Below are 21,665 nucleotides of genomic sequence, written 5' to 3'. Positions count from 1 at the left end.
CTTAGTATTGAATATTTGTTGAATCCGTGATACAATAAGTTTTCTAGTGATTGAATGATCTAAGCTACGAATTAAAAAACAATGCTTGGCTCCTCAAGATTAATGAGGAGTTCCTCTTCAATTCACTTAGTGGCCGATTCGAATTTCGTGTTTATAATCTGAATCGTTCATATTATAAATCATTATGTAAAGAAATCTCTACAAAAACATCAATTAAAACCAAGATTGTTTAGTCAATTAATTACAACAAATAAATAGACTATTTTTAATGAATAATTCCTGAAATAAATAGGTTGTGTGGTGTGGAGGACTAGAATGTTCTCATAACAATAACATGGTTTGGTTTACTCATGTGAAGTAATCCACCTATTTTGCACCCGATAAAATGGCTGTGCAAACTGCATTTCTGCGTACAACCATCAATGGAGATGGAGTCGTATATTCTTCAAACTTGCCTCATTGGCCAGTTGCTTTCTAGAATATAATTTGTTCCCGAAATCAAGCAAAACACATGCATTCAAATCTAGCCAATGTATTAAAAGGCGGAGGTGTAGGCGAAGCGTTCCATGGATAGCCCCGCCTAGGCGTGAGGTGTGAGGCGAAGCCTCATGAGATCTAAATAATTTAATATATATTGTGTATAGAATTATATATTAAGATTAGAATACTAAAAAACTTGAATTTTGAAACAAATTATGGTGGTTTGGAGAATTTTGAAACAAATTGAGCAAAGGGAATCATGGAATTGGGGATGGAATAGCAAAGAGAAACGGGTATTGGTTGGTGAAATATACAAAGAAAATGGGATATTGGGTAACATAGAATTGGCAGAGAAGAAGGACTACAGTAATTATAAAAAATAATAAAAAATTAAACTCGGACAAAACGACATCGTTTTGAGCCAAGTCTTTATAAAAAATAAAAAAACCTTTCTCTTCCTCACGTGGTTGTCTTCTTCGTGAAGACGCCGCTGCAACATAGTTATAGAGCATAGAGTTTTCTAGAAAATTTCAAATTTCAAGCAAGATTTTGGATCACAGGAATGCCTAGTCAACACCTCAGGCACGCCCTGACAAAGCCTAGGCGAGTTTCCACCCAATCCAAGAAAACAGAGGCAAAATTGCCAAAGCCCCGCCTCCAAGGCCGCCTAGGTGCCCCGAGGCGCGTCTTTTAAAACACTGAATCTAGCATACTTTTTTGTACTTTATAAGTCAAAAGCCTAAGGTATTAGACCAGAAACCGACATGGCTAAACATTCATAAGGTGCTCACCATTTTTTTATATATGTTGAATCCAAAGGATTTACTGTTGGATAGATATTTTTGGCAGCTAATCCTCTTAATGGTACGGTAGTAGCATCTAAATGTGAAAATGTTGTGGCCGGAGTAGGATCGGTCAAATTGTCCGTAGGTACATAACTGCTTGAATAGAAGTTATAGACCCCTTTTTGGTAGAAGTAATTCATTGTTGTAGAGTACCCATTTCAGTAATGAAGGTTGATAATCCACAGCGGAAGCCATTCTAGCCAAAGATGATTCAAACACAAAATCTTAGGTGCAAGAGTAAGCACGGTTAACCACTAACTACAAATCCGTTGCATATGTTGCTCATCGGCCGTTTCACTAGTGAACAATATTGTAGAGAGTTTTAAAGCTCTTTTTGAGTATGCAACATCACCTATTCTGTGAGGTTGAGTGCTATTTTCTATTTCAACAAATTGGAACTCCAAGTTTACAAGTCATATGTGTGCTATGGGTTTCATGCTTCCACGTCTGATACAAGTTTGTTCATGGAGAAGGATGGGACATATATTATTCTTCTAATTTTCTACTAGATGATCATACCATATTGACAGGATCAAATTTTGTAATAGTTCATAAGTTATTCAAGAGCTGTTTGGAATGTTTGACTTAAAATGACCTTGGAAAATACAAGGCTTTAGCTCACACTACAGCTGACATTGCTTGGATTAGGTATATGTTGAAGGATTTGGAGCTGTTCTTACCCAATCCTCCTATCATTCACTGTGATAACATGTCAGCCATTGTCTTGAGTGCCAATCCTGTGTTCCATTCTCGAATTAAGCGCCTAGACACTGCTATCACTTTGTCAAAAAGAGAGTCCAATAAGGAGACTTGGAAGTCAGTTATATTCCCACTGAAGATCAATCAGCTGATGTGGCTTTATCTGTTAGTTAGGATATTAGCTAACAGTATTAGCTGATGTGGCAGTCTGTTAGAGTGGTTATAACTACTTTCTTAGAGTGTAAGAAAGCTCACTGTGCTATATAAACTGTGTAAGAGAACAGTGTAATTGAGTTGTTAGAAATATAACAAGCTTTCATAATCCTCTTTCTTCTTTTCATCTGAGTTCATCTTTCTTTTGAGTTTGATATTTCTGCAATTCTTCAGCTTACTGCACTAGTGTTATCAGGCTTTGGGTATAAAAGCGTGGTGGAATGTTACAATTCCAATATCTTGCGATGAAATTATGGTAATGCTACATTACGATGATGCTAATGCTAGTAGCAGGATTAAAAGGATAAAAGACACTTTCATCCAGCTTGGGCGCAAGGTTTGTAAAGCGCATCGTCAAATGTTAGGAGTGCAAGAAGATTGGCATTACAGATATTATCAGCATTATGTGTATTAATTAACATATGAGTTGATACACAAGTTTAAATTATCATCTGAGAAGTTAATATCTTCACTTATTCCTTGAGCTTATGATAATATCAATTACTTCCTGCAAACTATTCCATTCCCACTGAAGGAATTACCAGTGCAGTCAAGATTTCCGTAATCCATCACCCTTAAACTTGTTTGATCCATCTTCCCGGATTTAGTGAAAACACAAGCAGCGCAATCTGCGGAGACAAGTGATGTTGTTCTGTACTTGTTTTCCCCTCCCACAACTGGCATAGCTACTCCTGGCTTTGCCGGGTTCTTGAAATCTGGCTGGTAAGTCCTTCCAAGCACTCCCTCCACATTTGAGGATAATCCATAGAATCTGAACTGTACTTCCAGATGTGCAAAACAGTCATCTGATGGTATCTGATAATTGTGGATCCTATCATCTTCCTTTGTCACAGGCACCACATTTACTGAAATTTCAGCAACTTCCGGGAGAGTGACCAGAACACTGTTCTTGCTCGATGTTCTCTCTACTCTAATGGCATTTTCTGGAGATTGCCACATGGAGAGCTGAGACTCTGGGATGATTAGCTTCTCTCCATTGTAAATAAATTTCAAGTGGTCGATTTGATTATCCCATGCCGATGCTTGGCTGGCCTCTAGGGAGAAGCTGTTAGAGTCAAAGAGGAGTCCAAGGGCCTGAATCCAAGTGTAGTCCCTGGTTCTGCCTTCAGGGCGAAGACCGATGAACCGGGCGTTGATTTGGAGGTTGGGGGTCAGAAACTAAGCTGAAATACTCATTTTTCTTGCCGTGGAAGTAAAAGACAATGCCATCTCCACCGATGAAGCGAGGGTCCATGCATGCTGATCCGGGGCCTTCACAATTAGGTTTGCGACCTACGGTTACCAGAAACAACAAAGAAAAACTATTGAATGAAGGACCTCCGGTTACTTATGACTACTCTTCATTAGGGTTTTATCTAGTTAATAGCTGTCTATTTTTTTTCTTGATCTTATCATCTTGTGTAAGGGTCTTATCTCCTCATTTCAAGGAAGATTAGTGAGGCCCTATGTCGGCTGCTTTGCATGATTTAAGGAGATTAGTGTGGCTGATTAGTGTGGCTCCCTATGTCTCAATTAGCTGTCTTGCATGATTTAAGGAGATTAGTGTGGCATCCTATGCTGGCTGTCGTGAGTGTTGAGTGCAATTTGCAACTCACTCAAACTCTTCTATATATTTTGTGTAACCTTTGGATGCTTGTTGATATAATGAAAACCACAAACTTCAACATGGTATCAGAGCGGGCATCATTCTGAGCCTGTTCTGTATATCGAAACTGCTGTGTTTATTTTTTTCAAAAACAATGGCAGATGGAAGTCTAGAAGATGTAAGCATCATTGCTTCTTCTTCTATAAGCGCGTCTGAAATGGATATCAATCCAAACCAACGTCTTGGTTCAGTGTTATTGAATGAGTTTAATTATTTGCCATGGGCAATGGCTGTCAGTCTTGCTCTCGGTGGAAGATCCAAACTAGGTTTCATCAATGGCAGTCAACCTGCACCATATGCTTCTTCTCCAGAATTTGGAAGGTGGCTATGTAAAGATCAATTGGTCATGTCATGGTTGTTAAATTCTATGGAAAGGAAGGTTGCTGAAATCTTCAGCTATTCTGAGTCGTCTCTCACTCTTTGGACCACCGTGAAGGAGATGTATGGCAATCAAAACAATGCAACTCGCATCTTTCAACTCAAGAAGGATATCTCCAATATACAGCAAGAAGGTAAAAGCTTTGTTCAACATCTTGGTTCCTTGAGAAGCATGTGGAATGAGTTAGATGTGTACAGACCTCACACAACTGATTCCTCAGTGCTCCTTAAAAGAACTGAAGAAGATAAAAATTTTCAATTATTGTCTAGCTTAAGCTCAGAATATGAGGATTTGAGAAGTCACATTCTCATGAACCCGGAGCTACCATCCTTCACTAGTGTCTGTGCAACTATCCAACGTGAGGAAGTAAGGAGAAAAGTCATGAACAATGGTATAAAAACCAACGTGACAGAAGCTAGGGCTTACCTGACAAATGAAAAAAGGTATAAAGGGAAAAACCCTCATTTGAAGTGTCTACATTGTGACAACATCGGGCATGTGAGAGACAAGTGCTGGATCCTACATCCAGAACTCAAATCTGACTTCATGAAGGATAAATCCGCACCAAAGACAAGTCGAGCATACCCTCGTGCCAACACTGCAACATCTTCATCTATCAACAGTTTTGATACCTATCAACAGTTTACTGCAAATCCTGCCACCCTGTTAAATGAGTTCGCAGCGTATCTCCAACAAAAGAAGGAAAGAGATGAGGGATCTGTTGACCATGAAGATGGAAGTACTACTGCATTGATGGGCAAATTTGCAGGTTTTTTAGCTGATGCTGATTGTGTACCTCAGACAGACTTGAAAGGTATTATAACTGCTTTCCAAACTGCTCTTAAAATAAATGAGTTACATGATTTTTGGGTTGTAGATTCTGGTACCATAGACCATATGACAAATCAAATGTCAAAGTTACATAAATTTGAGAAACTACATAATCCTTCACATGTATCTATTGCTAATGGTGAAGGTGCTAGGATTGTAAGAAAGGGAAAAATTCACCTGATATCAGATCAAATAGAGTCTATGGCCCTATATGTCCCATCTTTTCCTTTTCAACTTCTCTCAGTGGGAAGAATCACAAATTCCTTAAATTGTTTGGCCATTTTTTCACCAAAAACTGTCATTTTTCAGGATTGTATAACCAAGAGGACGATTGGTGAGGGGTTTTACAGTGATGGTCTCTATTACATATCGAAAAACTCTTCCTGTGGGTTTCATGCCAAGTCAAAGTCCATCCATACCTCCATTCAAGAGGCCTCATTGTGGCACCAGCGACTAGCCCATCCATCTCAACCTATCTTGTCCACCTTATTTCCTGATTTAGGCAAAGAATCAACCCACTGTGAAACTTGCCATTTGTCAAAGGCAACAAGACTACCTCTAGGGTCTTCGATGTCTAGAGTTTTTCACCTTTTTGAGCTTGTACACACTGATATATGGGGATCAACAAGTGAATCTTTTGATGGTTATAAATATTTCATAACTTTTGTTGATGATTATTCAAGAACCACCTGGTTATATTTTTTAAAATCAAAAAGTGAGGTGATGGAAGTGTTTAAGGACTTTCACAACCTTGTTAAAAATCACTTTTTTTCTCAAATCAAAACCCTAAGGTTTGATAATGGCACCGAATACATGTCCCAAGTCATGACTCAATATTTGAGTAACAATGGCATCATACATCAAACTAGTTGTGTTGGCACACCCCAACAAAATGGTGTTGCCGAGAGGAAAAACCGTGATCTCCTTGAAAAAACTAGGGCATTGATGTTACAAATGAATGTACCAAAACGTTTTTGGTCTCAAAGCGTCATGACAGCATCTTACCTGATCAACAGGTTACCTAGTAGGGTTTTGGGGTTCAAATCTCCAATAGAGATAGTCAAGAACAGAAAGGTGGACTTGTCTCACCTTAAAGTCTTTGGATGCATCTGTTTTGTTCATGTTCAGCCCTTACATCGAGACAAACTTGATCCTAGGGCAACTAAATGCATTTTCCTTGGCTACTCGTCCACACAAAAAGGGTATAAGTGTTACAATCCACAACTTAAGAGATTAATTGTTTCAAAGGATGTTCAATTTCATGAAACTAATTCTTATTACAGTAAGTCTTTGGATAGTACAAGTCAGGGGGAGATTAACTTGGACATGTTTCCACTGCCAAGGACTGAGATACCCAACAATGTGGGTGATCAACCTCACACGATGGATCTTATGGCCCCAAATCCACCGGCTCCATATGACGACAACAACATGCCTGTGGAAGATGAAGCTCTACGCAGTATTCATCCTGAAGAATCCTCAGAAGAGTCTCTTCCTATCATACCTCGACGAAATCCAACTCGTGAGAAGCACCCACCAGCAAGACTGCAAGATTTTGTTACGTACAAGCCCAAGCACCCCTTATCCAACTACTGTTCTTACCAAAAGTTGTCACCTAATTATACTGCCTATTTGAGTAATATATCTGCACATGAAGAGCCTCAATCATTTCAAGAAGCTAACCAATCACAGGTGTGGAAGCAAGCCATGCAGGATGAATTGCTTGCACTCGATCAACATAAAACCTGGAGCATTGTGCCACTGCCCAAAGGAAAGAAAATAGTAGGCTGCAGGTGGATATACAAGATTAAATTCAACTCGGATGGGTCTATAGAAAGACACAAGGACGATTAGTGGCCCGGGGCTTCACTCAAACATTTGATGTGGATTATAAGGAAACCTTTGCCCCGGTTGCAAAGATGAACACAGTGCGTGTACTCTTGTCCGTGGCTGTCAACAAAGGATGGCCTATATATCAAATGGATGTAAAAAATGCCTTCTTACATGGTGAGCTTAAAGAAGACGTCTACATGAGATTACCACCGGGTCACTCTCAAAGTCATAAACAGGATGTTGTGTGTAAACTGCACAAATCAATTTATGGCCTTAAACAATCACCGAGAGCCTGGTATGCTAAGCTTAGTTCAGTCCTTATCAGTGTTGATTTTGGAAGAAGCAATGCGGACTCTTCTTTATTTGTACGCTCAGGCACCGCTGGTACATTGGTTGTTCTTGTGTATGTTGATGACTTGATCATCACCGGAGATAACCTTGAAGAAATCAAAGAACTCAAGCATTCTCTTCAGCAACGTTTTGCAATAAAAGATCTTGGTGTACTGAGATACTTCCTTGGCATCGAAATGGCTACCTCTCATAAGGGCTTATTCCTTAACCAGCGCAAATATGTTCTTGATCTCCTTAAGGAAGCAAACATGAGTGATGCTAAACCGGTCCCTACACCTCTCGACATTAAACTTAAGCTCAGCTTAGAGGGTCAACCTCTTCCGAACATAAGCTATTATCAGCTGTTGGTTGGTAAGTTGATATATCTGACCATCACAAGGACCGACATTACGTATGCTATCAGTATTGTTAGCCAATTTATGCACTCTCCCACGATGGAACACTTTAACCTGGTCAAAAGGATACTTCGGTATCTAAAAGGTTCTGTGGGACGTGGTATAATCATGAAGAACAATGCAAGCACTCAGATTACAGGTTATTGTGATGCATATTGGGCTGGCAATTCCATTGATCGTAAGTCTACAACGGGATATTGCACGTTTGTGGGAGGCAACCTTGTCTCATGGAAAAGCAAAAAACAGACTGTCGTTGCAAGATCCAGTGCTGAGGCAGAATATCGGGCCATGGCATCTACTGCGTGTGAACTAATTTGGCTCAAAGGTTTACTGTGTGACTTAGGTGTTTTCAATCATCAATCCATGTCTCTTTTATGTGACAATCAGGCTGCAATGCACATTGCTTCCAACCCAGTTTTTCACGAGAGAACCAAGCACATTGAAGTCGATTGTCACTATGTTCGTACACAAGTTCAATCTCAGGTTATCCAAACGCATTTTGTAAGGAGCTCGGATCAACTTGCGGACCTATTCACCAAATCCTTGGCCTCTCATCAATTTCAGCTTCTCCTTGGCAAGCTTGGATCCATCAACCTTTTGGATCCAGCTTGAGGGGGAGTATTGAAGGAAGGACCTCCGGTTACTTATGACTACTCTTCATTAGGGTTTTATCTAGTTAATAGCTGTCTATTTTTCTTCTTGATCTTATCATCTTGTGTAAGGGTCTTATCTCCTCATTTCAAGGAAGATTAGTGTGGCCCTATGTCGGCTGCTTTGCATGATTTAAGGAGATTAGTGTGGCTGATTAGTGTGGCTCCCTATGTCTTAATTAGCTGTCTTGCATGATTTAAGGAGATTAGTGTGGCATCCTATGTTGGCTGTCGTGAGTGTTGAGTGCAGTTTGCAACTCACTCAAACTCTTCTATATATTTTGTGTAACCTTTGGATGCTTGTTGATATAATGAAAACCACATACTTCAACAAAAACCCTTGTCAGCAACAATTTTAACGTAGGTATGTAAACACATTAAAGTAGTAGGCTTACCTTTGCACTCAGCTTTGCATATAGGTGAGTCACAGTTCAGATAACATATTTTAGCGGTTTTGTCTGTCGGTGAAGAGGATGGACATTCCTTCGGGCAGTATACCTGCTTGAGAAAGCACGGGCTTTTCTTGCTGTAGCAAACCTTAAGATCTGTCTTACATTGTACCAGAACAGCAGCAGATACTAGGATTACCAGAACGATCAAAACACGTTTGCTGCCTAAGGACTCCATTGCTTCTTTTCTTTCTCCTTCAACTCACCAATGAAATGTTGATATATATAGCCAGATTAACTTCTCCTTCTGGTCGATCTTCTTATATAATTACAGAATCTATCAAGTGGGAGTTTACTATTATCTACTAGTAGTATACATTCTAAGTTTGGTGAGATGAACGTGGTTCCCTTCAATGCTTTGCGGAATTGTTAATCTTGGTCAATGATTTGGGGTTGGTGATTGTGAATTAGAGAAATAGCTATTGACATTACGAGTTTTTTATTATTTTTCCCTTTTGTTTTCGGATCTGGTTATATATGAATTTGTTGGTGAAGTTTGGCTCGATACAAGCTAAAAGAACGATTCAAAAAATCTCACGTTGAAAGAGTACATATATATAACTTAATTACAATTGAAAATTTGATAATTCATCAGGGTATGAGACCTAAGTTGGTACAATATCGATCTTGATTTCCATGTAGTAGTGAACTCTTGAGAACCCCGTCATGCAACAAGTTTGTTTAGTAAATCAATGTCAACTGGAAAAGGTCTCTCATGATAATGACACAGTTTGGTTTATAATGTACATATTTTTGCACCCGATATAGCCGTGAATACTGCATTGTCTGCCTTTATCTTATTTGTTTATTGCTAGTACTTTCGGTGTACAACCATCACTGGAGTTATATATATTCTTGCAACTTGCCCCATCGGCCAATTTCACAATAGAATATGATTTGTTCGTGAAGTCAAGCACACGACGTGCATTCAACTGAATACTACTTTGTATGGGTTTAAAATTAAATCAAGGGACAATTAGGCATATGGTGAACCTGGTAAACAGTTCATGGCATCAAAATTAACAAACTTTTGTGCACTTAATAGGAGAATATTGTGATGTCTCCTGGTAGTTGCTAATCTATTTAGAGTACATGGAGAACAAGTCGTGATAGATTATAGAATTGTTGATAAAATTCCAAGGAGCATGTCTAGAAAAACGGAAAATTTGAACATATTAGGTCAAGGGAGCCTTAGCCTTTGGAAGAGAGATTTTTCAATGTGTCCGGAATACGAGGTGGTACACCACATGCCATTATACAAGTTGAGGGACACTCGAAAAATAAAACCTCCCTCCACTTATTTAATGAGTTGTTATGTATTATTCTATGTTCCGAGTATGTTGAAAAATTTGTCGTCTTTAAGTTAGTCCAAGGGATAACGGTGCGTGAAAAAAAGTGTGAGCATTAAACTTAGGTCAAGAGTTTGATTTCCTTTCATTATAACCAAAATCAAAGGAAGGAAACCTTCCCTCGGGCCAGTGTCGATAGTGCGTGTGCTACAGTGGAATTGGATATGAAAGTGTGGCAGAATGTTACAATTCCTGTGTCACACACATTGAAAACCATTTTTGTAAAGGGCAAGTTCTACAAATGTATTCGACTGAAACAAATTTATTCGACTTCTTTGTAATGACTTTCGTGATAGACGATGACGCGGTGAAGACCCTTTTTTTATCATTATATAGTTGAAGTTCCTGCAATGCTACATGCAGTGATGATGCTGCCGTTGCTAGTAGCTGGAAATAAAGAACAGAGACTTTTATCCAGCTTAGACGCAAAGGATTTGAAAGCTCATTGTTAAATAAATGCTATGAAAATCAAATGAAATAAGGGTTATGTGAGGATTGGTGTGTCGTACGCGTAGTACAGAGTCACAAGGAGGGGAGCTATTTTAGGTGCTTTGCTTTTAGCACTGACTATTAGTCTGTAATTATTAATGCGATTGAAGTGTTGGTTTATCCATCACATGTTATGGACGAGGTTCTCATAAGGCTTTGTGAACAGTGTTGTGGTAGAAAAATGGAATTACAAGTTGTTGGACCTACGTTTTATTGTTAAGCCCATGGTTGGTTTGAGTCCCACGTGGGTGAATTCAGGACGGAGTCTGCTGCCCACCACAACAACGATTGCTGGTGCTTGGATTAGTGGTTATTCGAGTGATGTTAGAATTCCCGACGTTGTTTATGTAGTGATAATTAGATCGTTTGTTTTTTTGTTATTGCAGTTGGCATATGTGAATCTTGTTTGTTTAGTGATGAAGAACATTCATATGCTTTCTTTCCATACTCCCAAAATTTGTCTACTGAATTTTCCGCTTGTTTGTTATTTGACGTTTTTGTTTGCCATTGATTGTTGTCCATTTGTCCGCCGTATGGAACCATCTTGCTCACTTGCTGGTTGCTGTAGATTGATTACTTGTTTGCTCGCTCGCTAGAATTGCTTGATTGGTTGTTGTTCGTGTGCTCTTTCCGCCTAACGGAATCCGCATGCGTTTGCGGTAGATTTTATTGTTGGCAAACTGCACGTATTTCAATTCCGGTAATTCTTAGTGATTCTGTGGTTTTTTTTTTTTTTGTTTTTAGTTAATTAAACAAAAAAATTGATGTCATTATTGCTAAAATATTGACCACGTATCAATTAGGATTTGTATTCACGATGCAAGGAATATATAACATTAAACGGAATATATATTCATGATGCACATAACCACCTCTCTATATATATATATGTAAATGAAATGAAATTTTCACAATATTCATAGCAAAAAAAATCTCTAAGTAGTTGAAACTTGCAACCGATAAGATCAAGAAAATTAATACAATCAATTTTAGACAAGAAACAATTTCGTCCCATAATACATATTTTCTTGTGAATCCGACAATATATATATTTTTCTCACCCATCATTGTTTATGTTAACTGTTTTTTCCTTTCCAATCTTTTCCATTCTCTCCAATTAGGACCTGGATTGTCTGTTCTCCCCCATCCCATACCCTTCCCATCCCCTACTATTTCTGTGGTCACGGTTAAGTCACGTCAACATTTTATATTGATATTGACGTGACTTAACCGTGACCACAAAAATAGTAAAAGATGGGAAGGGTATGAGATGGGGGATGACAAACCATCCAGGTCCCTCCAATTAACGAAGCATGAACATACAAGAAACATAAAAAGATAAAAATGCTGTAAATCCTAACTGCACCCATATGCTGCCAAATGCCAACGAGACCATTATTAAGGACATCAAAGAATTCAAATAACTTGAATGTGAGTATATATTTCAACTTGGTACAATAATCACAATATCATAACATTTGTGGTACAATCATTTCAATATCTGTTTGGACCCGTTTTTACATTATAGGCCCGAGTAATCGAGTTTGTTGAATGAGCAGAGTTTTAGACCATTGGATGATAAAGTGGTGGAAATGATTTTTTAGTTATTATTGAGAAATGATATTGTAATTTTAATCATAATATTATCTCTTAATAATAACTTGGATATTTAAACCTAATATTTGATATATCCAGTTGGTTGTTTTGGAAAAAGATGATCTGATCCATCTTCAGAGAAGCGGCGAGGATATTTGAATAGGCTCATCTTATCAGGCCCCAGGTGCATGCAATCTCCTACGTGGACGATTATTATTAAAACCAAAGTCCTATTTCTGATATAGAAGTGGGTGGTACAATTCAAGTTGACTTGGAATTCATGGATGGGATTGGTGCACGTGGTTGTGTATAAGGGATGTGGTGATTATATTTCATCAGTTAAAGTTACTTTTTAGAGTTTAAGTTGGTGAATAGGTCATCATGCATGCATGTGGTCTTTGGCAGAAGGTTATGATGATGGATAAAGGTTATGATGATAATGGATAAAGGTTATTAGTTAAAAATAAGGTTGCATCAGGTAGCAAGATGACAACAAGTTTTGATAAGACGTGGGGTTAGGAACCAATAAAGACTCAGAGTCACAGTGCAATTAGGAATGGTTTTCGCAACTTGGGCCTGTAGATCTCTATAAATATCAAGCGGCAGACAATTAAAAGGGACCTCCAATTCAACACACAAACTTCTCTGCGCAAACCCTCGCTCTACGTGAAATCTCTCAACAACCTTGAGATTTTTATTTTCCTTTTTCGCCAACATATCTTCAGTTTAGATAAACAGCACTGTTGCCATATAATCAATCGACCGTGAAGCACCTTCAGTTTGGATAAACAACAATACGACATGGCCAACTGGTTATCTATCCAAGTCTCGGTCGAGAAGGATTTTCGAATCCTTATTGGCAGAGGTCATCTCATTAGCCTTCTTGGTGAAGTGAGGTGTTACAAGTTACTACATTTAGCACATTGAAAGCCAAATTTGATATTGCACTTCATAGAATTAGCAACATTGTCTTCAGGCTTTAGCATCTGAAGGCCGAGAGTGTTATTTCCTCGGTCGCAATCGCAAGATCGAGAAGTCAGCCGTGATCTCAATGCAACATCAACACATTTTACTCATCGGCCGATGAGTTGGCACGACCGACATCAACCGAATGACGTAGTTAGCTCATTAGTTACTCAGTCTGCGCGCCACGTAAGCTTGGTAGCTTTTAGGGTCAACAATATCATAACATTTGCATGGTACAATAATTGCAATATCATATCTAACCTTCCGAATGTTTACGTTAAATATTAGTGAAATCAACAAGATTCACTGAGCAGTTGTGTCACATCCCAGTCTCGGCTTCGCGGTAGAACGATATTATCCACTTTGGGCCCCGATCACGCCCTCACGGTTTTGTTTCTGAGAACTCACACGAGAACTTCCCAGTGGGTCATCCATCCTGGGAATGCTCTTGCCCAAACTCGCTTAACTTTGAAGTTCCAATGGAATCTGAAGCCAATGAGTCCCCAAAAGGCCTCGTGCTATATGGAAGTGGGCATGTACATATAAGGCACATTACCCCCTCTTCGTTGGTTGATGTGGGATGTTACAATCCACCTTCATTTGGGGCCCGACGTCCTTATTGGCACACTTGCACCACACGGCAGAGTGGCTATGATACCATTCTGTCACATCCTAGTCCCGGCTCCGCCGTAACACGATATTGTTCGCTTAGGAAGCCGGTCACTCCCTCACGATTTTGTTTCTGGGAACTCACACGAGAACTTCCCAATGGGTCACTCATCCTAAGAATTCTCTCGCCCGAACTCGCTTAACTTCGAAGTTCCAATAGAATCTGAAGCCAGTGAGTCCCAAAAAAGCCTTGTGCTATATGGAAGTGGGCATGTACATATAAGGCACATTACCCCCTCTCCATTGGTTGATGTGGGATGTTACAATCCACCTTCATTTGGGGCCCGACGTCCTCGTTGAGACACTCGCACCATACGGCAATATGGGATGTTACAATCCACCCTCCTTAGGGGCCCGACGTCCTCGTTGGCACACTCGCACCACACGGCAGAGTGACTCTGATACCATTATGTCACATCCCAGTCCCAGCTCCACCGTAGTACGATATTGTCCGCTTTGGGCCTCGGTCAATCCCTCACGATTTTGTTTCTGGGAACTCACACGAGAACTTCCCAATGGGTCACCCATCCTAGGAATTCTCTCGCCCAAACTCACTTAACTTTGGAGTTCCAATGGAATCTGAAGCCAGTGAGTCTCAAAAAGGCCTTGTGCTATATGGAGGTGGACATGTACATATAAGGCACATCACCCCCTCTCCGTTGGTCGATGTGGGATGTTACAAGTTGGATTATTTTGTTTTGTTTTTTTTACCTAAAATTGTCTTTGAGATTGATATAACTCCACACTTTGATCTCTAATATTTAGAATCAAAAGAAATTTTTCTTGAGTTTATTTATCGTCAATAATGTTGGTCTTTCCTTGAAAAAAGATCCGTTAAATAAAAAGAAAATGACAAAATACCCTCAACTTTTGTCAAATCATTTTGGCCCATGATTATTAAATTGAGGTTATTTCTATTATTTTGGTCCTTATTATCAGAGATTTTTACGGAACGAACAAAATGATTGACGGTGAACAAACTCAGGAACCGCTTTTATCGATTTCAAATCTCATGAACCAAATGAGGAGTTATGTCAATCTCAATTACGATTTTGGCTAAAATGCTGACCATTTTAGTACAATATCTGTTGTTTAAATAGAATTGAATGCCACTCAGCATACAATGTTACGATGTTTCAAACTATAATTTTCATTGTAATATTATTAGATGGAATTCTCTTGGACAACGAGTTCATATTTTGTCACTTAGCTAAAATCTCCTACTTTTTAGCGTAAATACATTATTATATAAAATAAAATAAAAAAATTGCTCCTCAACTCCCGAATTGTTTGGACTTACTGAATAAAACATACCTCTCAACTTCTATAAATAAGTAATCTCACTCTCGTACGTCGATCACATTATATTTCACATTGCTCCATATCTGAAAAAAAAAATCGATTTCGATCAAAAAGCTTTAGACATGGTTGTCAAATCGAAGCAGGATCTAAAGACAGTTGGCGTTGCAGTTGAAGTCCTGTGGAAAGCTATGGCTTTGGATGCAGTTACTGTCATACCAAAGGTAATGTCTAGTATAGTCCGCAGTATTGATGTGATTGAAGTGAATGCAGAAAACCAACACCAACGAACTGTGATTCTTCTCTGTCAGATTGTAGTTTACTCGAAACTAAGAATAGGGCTTAGTTTTGATATGAGTGATAATCTATGAGAGCATAAATCAACACACATATATATATATATATATATATATATATATATATATATATATATATATATAGGAATTGCTTAAGGGGAGGGATCCCCATTTTTTCAAAAAAATGGGGATACGCTCCCCACTGTTAGATTTGACTTTAATGAAATCATGTGGTTGAGATTCTGTGGCCTGTGTTTTAATCTCAACCACACAATTTCATTAAAGTCAATCTAACGGTGGGGAGCGTGTCCCCATTTTTTTTAAAAAAATGGGGATCCCTCCCCTTAAGCTCCCTGTATATATATATATATATATATATATAACCATTCTCATGTTATAATAATGATTCCCTATTAGAATCCATATAGGAAACTGCTTCTATTTCCTATATCAGTGTTAACATGAAACTAACTCCTTAATCGACAAGGAATAGCTCATCAACTCTTATAAGGTTTTTCTTATACCAATTGGACTCTAATACCAACTCCAAAACATCCTGCCTCATGTTCATATTCTTACATTCTCCCACTTGAACATGAAACCTATGTTAGACATGATATCACCAATCTTAAGAAGTGATCACATAAACTTAATCAAGAATTAATCATCATGACCAATGCTCCTCTACATTTCAAAATACCAAAACCAAGAATTATAAACCACACAACAAAATTGCAGTATTAATTCAAAGTTCACATGTACCCAATTTGCAAATATAACTCATGATCAAACACTAAATTGATCCCACTTTTCAAAAGATCCATGAATCACAAAAGAGAGCAAATCAGCCAATACTAATTAAAAGAACAATTCATAATGATCAGCTTTAAACAGACAGATTGTTTACAAAGTAACAGAAGAATCCAATCGTAAAATTCAAACTATCTTGCGAAGCTGCAAAACTTCACAATTGAAGTATTGAGCTCGAACACACAAACATTTATTGAAACACAAAATAAACTACCAAGGCTAGCTAAAAACAGAAAACAATTTAACCTAAACACCATTCTAATTGCATCAGGAATTCTAGAACTTTTAATCCTTGCAGCAGCAATTCTCAGCTCTTGATAAGATAAGTGACTACTCCCACTGATCAAAGCTTTCAAGCAACCCCATACGAGCAACATGTAACTTAAACTCTCCAATAGGTAAAGCTTTAGTTAAAGGATCAGCCAGCATCTGAGTTGTACTAATATGTTGTACCTCAATCAGTCCCTTCTTAACCTGTTCTTGGACTTTGAGAAATTTTACATACATGAGCCTAGAAGTTGAAGTTCTTCTATTATTCTTTGCAAAGAACACATCTGAGTTATTATCACAATACATTCTCACAAGTTTTTTGTACCGAATTTATGATCTTTAAGTCTGACATAAAATTTCTCAACCAAGCAGCTTGCTTCATTCCTTCAAAACAAGCCACAAACTCAGCCTCTATAGTCAAAGTGACAATAACAGTTTGCTTTGCACTCTTCCAAGAAACTGCACCTCCATTTAGCATGAAGATATAACCACCTGTTAACTTCCTATTATCCACATCACCAGCCAAATCTGAATCTATATACCCTTCAATTTCCAAAGAATCACATCTGCCATAAACCAACATGAAACTTTTAGTCCTTTGCAAATATCTTAGAACTTTCTTTGCAGTTATCCAATGTGCATCTCCTAGATTTGCTTGAAACCTTCCCAGCATGCCTACAATATAAGCAATATTTGGCCGATGTGTACAAATTGTTGCATACATGAGGCTTCCCACCAGAGAAGCATAAGGTTTAGATTGCATTTTCTCAATCTCCAAATTAGTCTTTGGACATTAACTCCTTGAAAACTTATCTCCCTTGTTGACTGGAACTTGACCACAGTTACAACTTTCCATATTAAATCGAAGCAACACTCTGTCGATGTAACCCTTTTGTGATAAACCAAGCAATCTCCTAGATCCTTCATATCAAAACTCTCACTTAGCATCCTTTTAGTACTTTGTAACAATTGAGGACAAGAACTTGCTAGAAGGATATCATCAACATAAAGCACCAAAAGGATAAATTGTGTACCAAAAAACTTAATGTAAATGCAATCATCCAATTAGTTTTCTTTAAAACCCTGAGAAGAAACAATCTGATCAAATTTCAAATACCATTGTCTAGAAGCTTGCTTCAACCCATATATGGACTTATTGAACCATATATTCCTAAACCCTTTCAACAAATCCAGTAGGTTGCTTCATGTAAATACACTCTGCTAAGAATCGATTAAGAAAAGCAGTTTTCACATCCATTTGGTGCAACTCCAAATCAAAATAAGCAACCAAAGACATGACAACTCTCATTGAATCCTTAGAAGACACTGGAGAAAAAGTATCATTATAATCAATACCTTCTCTCTGAGTAAAACCCTTTGCAACTAACCGGGTTTTATACCTCTCAATTCGACCAAGAGCATCTCTTTTGGTTTTATACACCCACTTGCAACCTATAGGTTTAATTTGAGAACTAGACTCCACAAGTGTCCAAACATTGTTTTTGAACATTGAATCTAGCTCTTCCTTCATTGCATTCTGCCGTAAAGTCAATTGAGAACTTTCCATGGCCTGAGTGTATGAAAGGGGATCATCAACATCACCAATATCAAATTATGTTTCTTGTAAATATACATTGGTAGCTGTTCTTACCCAATCCTCCTATTATTCGCTGTGATAACATGTCAGCCATTGTCTTGAGTGCCAATCCTATGTTCCATTCTCGAATTAAGCACCTAGACACTACTATCACTTTGTCAAAGAGAGAGTCCAAGAAGGAGACTTGGAAGTCAGTTACATTCCCACTAAAGATCAATCAGCTGATGTGGCTTTATCTGTTAGTTAGGATATTAGCTAACAGTATTAGCTGATGTGGCAATCTGTTAGAGTGGTTATAACTACTTTCTTAGAGTGTAAGAAAGCTCACTTAGCAATATAAACTGTGTAAGAGAACAGTGTAATTGAGTTGTTAGAAATATAACAAGCTTTCATAATTTTCTTTCTTTCTTTTCATCTGAGTTCATCTTTCTTTTGAGTTGCAATTCTTTAGCTTACTGCTCTAGTGTTATCAGGCTTTGGGTATAAAAGCGTGGTGGAATGTTACAATTCCAATATCTTGCGATGAAATTATTGTAATGCTACATTAGGTTGATGCTAATGCTAGTAGCAGGATTAAAAGGATAAAAGACACTTTCATCCAGCTTGGGCGCAAGGTTTGTAAAGTGCATCGTCAAATGTTAGGAGTGCAAGAAGATTGGCATTACAGATATTATCAGCATTATGTGTATTAATTAACATATGAGTTGATACACAAGTTTAAATTATCATCTGAGAAGTTAATATCTTCACTTATTCCATGAGCTTGTAATAATATCAATTACTTCCTGCAAACTATTCCATTCCCACCGAAGGAATTACCAGTGCAGTCAAGATTTCCGTGATCCATCACCCTTAAATCTGTTTGATCCATCTTCCCGGATTTAGTGAAAACACAAGCAGCGCAATCTGCGGAGACAAGTGATGTTGTTCTGTACTTGTTTTCCCCTCCCACAACTGGCATAGCTACTCCTGGCTTTGCCGGGTTCTTGAAATCTGGCTGGTAAGTCCTTCCAAGCACTCCCTCAACGTTTGAGGATAAGCCATAGAATCTGAACTGTACTTCCAGATGTGCAAAACAGTCATCTGATGGTATCCGATAATTGTGGATCCTATCATCTTCCTTTGTCACAGGCACCACATTTACTGAAATTTCAGCAACTTCCGGGAGAGTGACCAAAACACTGTTCTTGCTCGATGTTCTCTCTACTCTAATGGCATTTTCCGGAGATTGCCACACGGAGAGCTGAGACTCTGGGATGATTAGCTCCTCTCCATTGTAAATAAATTTCAAGTGGTCGATTTGATTATCCCATGCCGATGCTTGGCTGGCCTCTAGGGAGAAGCTGTTAGAGTCAAAGAGGAGTCCAAGGGCCTGAATCCAAGTGTAGTCCCTGGTTCTGCCTTCAGGGCGAAGACCGATGAACCGGGCGTTGATTTGGAGGTTGGGGTCAGAAACTAAGCTGAAATACTCATTTTTCTTGCCGTGGAAGTAAAAGACAATGCCATCTCCACCGATGAAGCGAGGGTCCATGCATGCTGATCCGGGGCCTTCACAATTAGGCTTGCGACCTACGGTTACCAGCAACAACAAAGAAAAACCCTTGTCAGCAATAATTTTAACGTAGGTATGTAAACACATTAAAGTAGTAGGCTTACCTTTGCACTCAGCTTTGCATATAGGTGAGTCACAGTTCAGATAACATATTTTAGCGGTTTTGTCTGTCGGTGAAGAGGATGGACATTCCTTCGGGCAGTATACCTGCTTGAGAAAGCACGGGCTTTTCTTGCTGTAGCAAACCTTAAGATCTGTCTTACATTGTACCAGAACAGCAGCGGATACTAGGATTACCAGAACGATCAAAACACGTTTGCTGCCTAAGGACTCCATTGCTTCTTTTCTTTGTCCTTCAACTCACCAATGAAATGTTGATATATATTGCCAGCTTAACTTCTCCTTTTCTGGTTGATCTTGTTATATAATTACAGAATCTATCAAGTGGGAGTTTACTATTATTTTTTAGTATTATAAATTCTAAAGTTTAGTGATATGAACGTGGTTCCCTTCAATGCTTTGCGGAATTGTTAATCTTGGTCAATGCTTTGGGGTTGGTGATTGTGAATTAGAGAAACAGCTATTGACTTTACGAGTTTTTTTGTTCTTTTACCTTTTGTTTTCGGATCTGGTTATATATGAATTTTTGGTGAAGTTTGCCCCAATGCTAGTCAAAAGAACGGTGCAAAGAATCTCATGTAAAAAGAGTACAATAATAACTTAATTACAATTGAAAAGTTAATAATTCATTAGGGTATGGGACCTAATTGTTGATACAATATCAATCTTGATTTAAATGTAGTAGTGGACTCTTGAGAACCCGTCACACAAGAAGTTTTTTTTCGTGAATCAATGTCAACTGGAAAAGGTCTCTCACGATAATGACACGGTTTGGTTCATAATATACATATTTTTGCACCCGATAAAATGGCCGTGAATACTGCATTGTCTGCCTCTAGCTTATTTGTTTATTTGTTAATTGCTAGTACTTTCGGTGTACAACCATCAATGGAGTTATATATATTCTTGCAACGTGCCCGATTGGCCAATTTCACACTATAGAATATGATTTGTTCGTGAAGTCAAGCACACGACATGCACTCAACTGAATGCTACTTTGTATGGGTTTAAAATTAAATCAAGGGACAAGTAGGCATATGCTGAACCTGGTAAACAGTTCATGCATCAAAATTAACAAACTTTTGTGTACTTAATAGGAGAATATTGTGATGTCTCCTGGTAGTTGCTAATGTATTGAGAGTACATGGAGAACAAGTCGTGATAGATTATAGAATGTTGATAAAATTCCAAGAAGTGTGTCTAGAAAAACGGAAAATTTCCCTCCACTTAATAGGAGAATATTGTGTACTTTTGTGTACTTAATAGAAGAATATTGTGATGTCTCCTGGTAGTTGCTAATGTATTGACACTTGAAAAATAAAACTTCTCTCCACTTGTATAATGACATGTGTTGTACATTATTCCATGTTCCGGGTACATCGTAAAATTTATCGCTTTTAGGTTAGTTTAAGGGATAACGGCGTGAAAAAAAGTGTTAGCATTAAACTTAGGTCAAGAATAACCAAAGTCAAATGAAGGAAACCTTCCCTCGGGCTATCGATCGAGCCAGTGTCAATAGTGTGTGTGCTACAATGGGATTGGATATGAAAGCGTGGCAGAATGTTACAATTCCTATGTCACACATTGAAAACCATTTTTGTAAGAGCCAGTTATGCAAATGTATTCAACTGAAACAAATTTATTCGACTTCTTTGTAATGACTTTTGAGATAGACGATGATGCGAAGACCGTTTCTTGATCATTATATTGTTGAAGTTCTTGCAATGCTACATGATAGTGATGATACTGACGTTGCTAGTAGCTGGAAATCAAGGACAGCGACCTTCATCCAGCTTAGACGCAAGGATTTGAAAGCTCATTGTTAAATAAATGCTATGACAACCAAATGAAAGAAGGGTTA

General features: G+C 38.3%; 1 protein-coding gene and 1 pseudogene across 1 annotated transcript; both read right to left on the bottom strand.

The window, feature by feature from the left end:
* Positions 1–2,615: 2,615 nt before the first annotated feature.
* LOC103427348 (uncharacterized) lies at positions 2,616–9,011 on the bottom strand (annotated as a pseudogene).
* Positions 9,012–18,787: 9,776 nt separating this feature from the next.
* On the bottom strand, positions 18,788–20,092 carry LOC103430228 (uncharacterized). Its single transcript, XM_008368366.3, has 2 exons — positions 19,789–20,092; positions 18,788–19,701 (listed from the first exon to the last, which is right to left on the bottom strand). Exons 1-2 carry the CDS (start codon positions 20,018–20,020, stop codon positions 18,911–18,913), a joined length of 1,023 nt encoding a protein of 340 aa, XP_008366588.1. The 5' UTR covers positions 20,021–20,092; the 3' UTR covers positions 18,788–18,910.
* Positions 20,093–21,665: the final 1,573 nt, after the last annotated feature.

The sequence above is a fragment of the Malus domestica genome, chromosome 03 (assembly GCF_042453785.1).
Source record: "Malus domestica chromosome 03, GDT2T_hap1".
In the NCBI taxonomy this organism is placed as follows: Eukaryota; Viridiplantae; Streptophyta; class Magnoliopsida; order Rosales; family Rosaceae; genus Malus; species Malus domestica.
Note: the sequence above shows the minus strand (reverse complement) of the source record. Positions and strands in the feature narration are given on the sequence as shown.